This window comes from Penaeus vannamei, chromosome 27 (genome assembly GCF_042767895.1).
Source record: "Penaeus vannamei isolate JL-2024 chromosome 27, ASM4276789v1, whole genome shotgun sequence".
Taxonomy (NCBI): Eukaryota; Metazoa; Arthropoda; class Malacostraca; order Decapoda; family Penaeidae; genus Penaeus; species Penaeus vannamei.
The window spans coordinates 30,105,464-30,112,963 of record NC_091575.1 but is presented as its reverse complement, the minus strand read 5'-3'; the positions used below and the strand labels follow the sequence as shown (position 1 = coordinate 30,112,963).

Sequence of the window (7,500 nt, the reverse complement as noted above, 5' to 3'; positions counted from 1 at the left end):
ATAAATTTTCTTAAGGACTCCTGAATATGACTTGAAGTGAGTGGATTTAATGGTTGTTTTCTCCTGAGTTTAATCTATTGTTTACTGTTATACTTAGACTCTTTTTCAAAGAATATAATTATTAGTGTGGCAGCATTGTTTCTCTTGATGTACAGGTGGCCAATAACATTTACCTATCAATACACAAAACTAAAATATGGCTTAGTATGATGAAAGGAAACACTTAACCCATTGGTCGCGGTATTATGCAATATGGCGCGTAATCCCCTACCCTCATTATTTCCTTTTCAACTCGGGTGGCGGGAGGCAAATCGCATTTGAGTGTCGCGCCGCAGTGGTGCTGCTCTCCCTCTTCGCGCAAATATTTTGTTTCATTTATATCTGCAGAGAAAAAAATATGTTTGCAAAAATTTGCAACAACCCCTTGCAAATACATGCAAACATGCAAACATATGTAAATGCGCTCCAGAAAGAGTGGCGGGTGTAGTTTTAGCACGGGCAATAGGCGAACAACTCATTTGCCGGTAAACAGCCCATCGCACACGCGGGCCCGGGGGTGGTGGGCCTGGGCCCTGTAAGGCCGCAAGGGTAATGCCGGCTTGGCAGCTGATATTCCCTGGCCCACTCAGCTCCCATGCCGCGCGGCCGCTTGCTGCTCGAAGGGGATCAGCTTTTAATTGCACGGTGCATCATATGATGCCATCCGCAGCCAGTGGGTTAACAGTAAGATTTCAAGACTTAATGGTGTCTTTCTTACTGTGGCAGTGTTTCTTTTTCGTAAACACTTCTGAGTCAACTAATGTAGTGTGGCAGAATTTCAGGAAGTGAATATTATTTATTTAGATAATGTTTTCAATAGAAAATACATTGTATGATTATAAAGTCTGTTGACAACTTTAAAGATGATGTATTTTATTCATCATAAGTAACAGATTATATGCATTATTTAGATGGAATTGCACAGTTTGATAAAGTACTTTACTGCAGTGTAACCTGTATGGCAAAGGTCTGCATCATGTAATTAAAAAATAATTGAAATAATTGCATTTAAGTTTAGACTTCCGTGTGTAATTGTCAAAATGTATTTTACAATATTTTCATTGTCAAAAGATAGCAGGTATCTATAACCTGCAATATGAGAATGAGAAGGAATAAAGTAAATGTTTTATTACATAAAAGAAGGGCTTTACCAGCTGTGTTTGTTGAAAGGAGCATACAGTGCAGGATGGAATTACCAGTAAAGAAGTTATTATGCAAGTTTCCCTATTAGTATACTTTCTGCATATCTATGTCTTTCTGACAGACAACTGCATTTGAGACCTGAAATTTACTGTTGAAAGATGCCAATGGAGGAGGCAAAATTTAGATATTTGCAAAGAATACAATTTGATTTTTAAATGTTATGTAATTCACTATGTTAGAGGAGAGACATTTAATAATTATTTTGGTCACAGGTTTATCTGATATTAGTATGAAAATAGTTCACATATTAAGATAAAATTTGGTAATAATACCTAAAATGTAACGTGTTTATGTGTGGGTGATTGATTAGCTAAATCTGATTGTAGAATTTGTGTTTACCTAAATCCTTTAATTGTTAAAAGGATTGGAGGTTTATTTAGGGGAACTCCCATTTTTGTGTGTATGTATTTTTAGTTTTGGATAATATTTTGTCATAATTCTATTTATTTATTTATTTTTATTATTTTTTTATTATTAACTCACTGGATCTGGGATGTGACAGAACATATTATGGAAAAATTTGGCAGAGGACCAGGTAATGGGAATATGCCTTCATGAAAAATTCAGCTGAAGGGTATTGTGACAGGAATGGCTTATAAGTACACAAAGCTCATTGAGGAAGATTAGACTCAGTGGAAAAGGGTTCTTGTGTTATTTCCACTGGTAGATCAGGGTGGAATGTACCATCCATGAACCATGGCTGGTACATAGTATCCAGGGAGGGTACTATTTCAATGATCTAGATTTTATTCCTGCCTGTTGTGACTAGAGTCTGTGCAAGGAGAATAGTGTATTACCATTGTGATGCAGCATAAAGGACATACATAGACCATGGAAAATGGGGAAAATAAGTAAATAAATAGGTTAATAGATACATGCTAAAAAAGAGATGATAACATTGCAAAAGGGAGGCAAGGAGTCTTGATACTACTCACATATGTTCATATGGGTCAGACTTACAAGCTGGGAGATGTGCCACTCAAATAACAATAATGTCCAGATTTTACGGCTATGTGCAGGCAGAGGGGCACCTGGATCCAATAGGTTAAACTTACGAGTTTTCACAGCTATTCTGTGAATATACATGGTTGTTAACATAACTAAATAGTTTGTATTATTTCGAAATATTCTCTTCATAATCAGACTGTCAGATTACATTATGCTAATGAGATCATAACTGAATTGTAGTAAATAAAAATTTGTTCAGTTAGGAATGGTACTTTACAAGTGTTATGAAGTATTTTAAAGTTTAATCATATGATATGTGTGCTTTGACATTTTATGTGGTATATAATCAATCCACATTTACCCCCAAAATATGGTATTACAACAAAGATTGTAATCAGGTTTGTCTACTACCTGCAGCATAAGATAGCATTGGTTTTACTGTTTCTTCTTTTTCTTCTTGTGTTTGCTGCTTACATTTTTTCTTCATCACACTGTAGGCCCATGTTAATTAATTTATTATTGTTTTTTAATTTTTTTATTATTATTCTTTACACAAAGTTGAAAGCTCCACATTTTTCGTATCATGCGTCCAACAAACAAAGTTTACCTGAAGTCCTCTGTGATCTTGGATACCCTACGGAAACCTCAGGCATACCCCATGTGTTAGCAAACTTATGTCTTAGAATGACATTATCTGTAAATAAATGCCATAGAGTAACTCACACTGTATTGTAATGTTATACACACTTTTACCGCTTCCATGACTTAATTAGAACACTTTTTTGATTGTCAGAAACCTATTGTTCTTATATTGTGGCTTCATCTGTGCATGCATTTATATGTTATAAAGATATGAAAATTATAAAGTTATAAAGTAAAGTTATAAAGATATGAAAATTGTTTTAGTGGAACATCTTGCTCTTGTATATGTGAATGTTATATTGGTCACTACGGGAAAATGAGGGATGTTCAGTTTGTAGTGACAGCCGTACCGCAGGACCATGAAAAGTACTATTAACAGGAGGAAATGCATTCACTGTTCTGAATTACATATATATATCTTACTTTAGAAAGTGTTTTTTCTCATCAAATGTTAGGCCAGTGGTTCCTGACCTTTTCCTCAGGTGACCCTAGTCATGCACCTCCAGACATGACCTCAACCCACGTCTGCTTTACAGTTTATAGGCTTATGTTGTATTATTTTATTATCCTATTAATATTTTTTTTGTATTATTTATATAAATGATTTGATAAACAAAAATCTGCAATTGCGATTATACATATATGTTGAAATCTCAAAATTGAGAATTTACCTTGTCTGAAATTTTGAGGGCTTGGTGACCCCAAGAAAAACACTTGGTGACCCCACATGGGATCACGACCATAGGGTTGGGAAAGGCTTTGTTAGGCATTCCATTAAGCCAGCATTTTCCTGATCAGTGCATATTTGGTGTGTGGTTGAAATCTTATACAAATTTTTGAAAGGTGATAGCAAACATTTTTTTTCTTTTTTATAGTAAACCACAGCAGCAAGGTTCAGTATTACCCCATGCAAACAGTGTCTTTGATAACACCTTTCATGTTTGTCTCATAATTTAGTCATTATGTAAGAATTTACACAGACTTCTTAGAGGCAGCATACTTATTATACAAAATATTTTGAAATGTTCAACACATATCTTTCAGTACATATTATTTACAATTTGTTTAGTTACATCAATCATGAATTCGAAAGGAGGATGTACTTAACATTATCCTTATTGAAAAGAGCCTTAATATTTCTAAAAATTAATAATTGATGTCTTATGACAGGACTTAACAATTTAATATTTTTGACTTCAGTGAATTGTTTGTTGGGCTAAAAGTCGAGAGGAGTCAGAGTAAGCCTGTCTTTGAACGTCCTCGTCGGAAGCGTTATGACAGGGATGACCACCAGAGAATGCAGCAAGGAACCCAGAGGCCTGATGAGTATGTGCGTCCGACCAGGGTGACGTCTAGGTAGGTAGCAGTGGTGAGGCTTATGTGGACTTCAAAACTGATGAGATTAAATGTAATGCATTTTTGTGGTTGCTGTTGTTATTATTATTTCTGTCATCTTCATCTTCATTTATCTTTGTCTTTATTATTATTGTAACGATGATAATGGATTTTCATATTTTTAGGCAGAGAATATCTTTGTCACTATAGGAGTTTTAAGGTCATTAAAAATACAGTGCTCACGTATTTCCCTTGGAGATTCAACCACCATTGATAATTCAACGCACAGGGAGTATGTCAAGACTGATATCTTTGGAGGAGAACCCCTGAAAATATTCTCTTGTGAAGAGAGCAAAGCTAAAGAGATTGTAGAGTCGGCATGCCCAGTGTGGGATGCCACACATGCCCGAGAGATACAGCAGACAGTGGTGCAGCCTCCAAGCAATGCCTTTGTGGAGATGATTCAGTGGACCAGACAAGGCAAGCTGTGGACTTTCCCTATTGACAATGAGATTGGTAAGAGACTGGCACTTTTATTGTAAGAACTGAGTGCATTCTCTGTTCATAAAGCTGAACAGGATATGTACAATATATCTGTTAGTTGCAAGAGTGTAATTTTGTTATGTTTTAGTTGAGTTTAACAGGATTAGATTTCTTAAGTATAATCAATTTAACTAGTACCTGTAAAATGTGATTTACTGATCCAGTTCATATATGTTTCAAAAACATGGCCATTATCAGTGCTTCAAACTGGATAAAGTCCCAACAGACTCATAACATGTAGGAAGTAAAGAGACCCATAACACCCTTAAAAATACAGATAAATGGTATCAAATCTTCTCTTTCTAGGACTAGAGGAAGAGAAGAAAATAGGATTCCAAGAGCATGTGTTCCTGGAACAGCACCTCGAAGGATGGTGTCCTCGGCGGGGTCCCATCAGACACTTCATGGAGCTCGTGTGTACCGGTCTCTCGAAGAACCCTTACCTCACAGTGGAGCGGAAAAAGGCACACATAATGTGGTACAAGAATTACTTCGAGGAGAAACATGACATTCTAAAGGAAATTGGTGCTATTGAAGCATAAGGATCAAATTGGGTCGAAATAGGAGTTTTGAATTGTTGATTTTGAAGTTCAAGAATTACTGTTAATGGAGGTTGAAGTCATAATTATTCAGTTTTCAAAGACTAAAGTAAGTAAGTTAGTCTAAACTGGGAAAACCTGGGATATTGGACAACCGTATTTTTGTTTTTTTTGTTAAAAGTTCATCGGTGACTTTATTTTTTATGCCAGTATATAAAGTGAAGCAGTTGACATGTATCAAGGTACTGTAGTAAGTTATAGATATTTGTAATATCAGTAAAGAAAAAGAAAAATGCCATATATGAATGTCAATATATTTGTTTGTATTGTGTAATAAACTGGTTTTGTTTGGATGAATTTATGTATATTATGTAAATAAAAACAAGAATTTATAAATATTTTGTTTAAATTGGATCATTTGTGCATTACTCTGTGTATGTAGAAACTTCTGCAGATGGAATATTCTATTTGAATTTCATATTAGTGCAAGGCTTTGTTAAAAATGAAGAGACTGGATATATTATATGCATATCCGACTTTAAAGGAAAACAACATGATGCAACAGCAGATGATTTTTTTCAATAACAATTTTCTTTGATATATATATATATATATATATATATATATATATATATATATATATATATATATATATACATATAAAGAACGAGAAGGTGGTAAAGGAGGATGAGATAAATGATCAGAAGAAGGAAGAGGAGGAGGAAGAAGAGGGGGAGAAAGCAACAGAAGAAGAAGATGGGGGGGGGGGGGGGTCAGAAGTAAGAGAAGCAAGAAGGATAATAATGAGGAGGAGGAGGAAGAGGGGAGGAGGGAAGTGAAGCTAACCAGGGAAGAAAATAAAGATGAGAGGGAGGAGGGGGAGAAAGAGTAGGAATAAGAGGAAGAAGGATTGGGTGGAGAAGAAGGAGAAGAACGAGAGAGAGAGAGAGAGAGAGAGAGAGAGAGAGAGAGAGAGAGAGAGAGAGAGAGACTTTTTTTTGACGTTGACAAGTTTATTGAGACAAAAGATTACATCACAAAAGGATGTGGTAACGTACTGAGGAGAGAGAGAGAGAGAGAGAGAGAGAGAGAGAGAGAGAGAGAGAGAGAGAGAGAGAGAGAGAGAGAGAGAGAGAGAGAGAGAGAGAGAGAGAGAAAGGAAAAAATAGATAGAGAGAAAAAGAGAGAACAATATGAAGTGTGCGCGTGAGAGAGAAAGGAGGGAGGGAGGGAGGGAAGGAGGGAGGGAGGGGGAGAGAGAGAGAGAGAGAGAGAGAGAGAGAGAGAGAGAGAGAGAGAGAGAGAGAGAGAGAGAGAGAGAGAGAGAGAGAGAGAGAGAGAGAGAGGAAAAAATAGATAGAAGGAGAGAGAACAATATAAAGAGATACCTAATAATTTCAAGAAGTGTGCGCGGGAGACGTAAAAACATATCTTAAACAACCTTTTCACTTCTGCCACTCGAGAACTACTGATACCATTACTATCATCATCGTTATCATAATTTTCATCATTAATGTTAGCATCATAATTTTCATCATTTTCATCATTAATATTGTTTAGATTATCATTATCATCGTTATCACCATTATCATGATTATTGCTAGTATAAATTAGCAATCCATTTCCTTTAGTTACACCAAGTATTTCGTTTTCTTTGTTATGTATAGCGTGGGTAAAAAAATTTCATGATAAAATAGGATATTCATAATTTCCCTCGCATGGTGTAGTGTAGTATATCTTAAAAGAATCCGATTTGCGAACGCTGCTCTCCTTTATTATTCTTTCTTTGTTGGTGTTAGTGATATCAAGGAAATCTGCTTACTTTGGTAGGATATATACATATACACATGTCTATATAAACGTATGCATACACGCACACGCACGAACACACACGAACACACCCGCACGCGCACGCACACACGGGCATAGAAACACACACACACACTCTCAGAATCACACCCACACACGCACAAACACACACACGCACATGCAACCACACAGAGAATAAAACACGGGTTCGCCTAAACACCACACACGAACACGCGCGCGTACACAAACACATGCAAATACACACATTGAAGCAAACGCATACCCGAGCGCGCTCGGTTACACAGTCACACACACACTTTCATACATACTCATAGACGCACACTGCGGGAGAATCGGAATAACCGCTTTACCGAGGGGAAGATACCCAGCCACGGTCTCCAGAAGTGCTCATAGAGACCCTGTGCCCCGTCGCCCTCCTCGG

The 7,500-nt window shown here is 36.6% G+C and overlaps 1 protein-coding gene across 1 annotated transcript in view; it reads left to right on the top strand.

Moving 5' to 3' along the window:
- The window catches only part of mRpS31 (mitochondrial ribosomal protein S31), a 9,519-nt gene extending 3,874 nt beyond the window's left edge, over positions 1 to 5,645 (top strand). Inside the window, exons 5-7 of the mRNA XM_027360104.2 lie at positions 4,033 to 4,188; positions 4,457 to 4,683; positions 5,017 to 5,645. Coding sequence (XP_027215905.2) covers positions 4,033 to 4,188; positions 4,457 to 4,683; positions 5,017 to 5,252 — 619 coding nt within the window. The 3' untranslated portion in view covers positions 5,253 to 5,645. The remainder of the gene's footprint in view (positions 1 to 4,032; positions 4,189 to 4,456; positions 4,684 to 5,016) is intronic.
- The last annotated feature ends 1,855 nt before the right edge of the window (positions 5,646 to 7,500 follow it).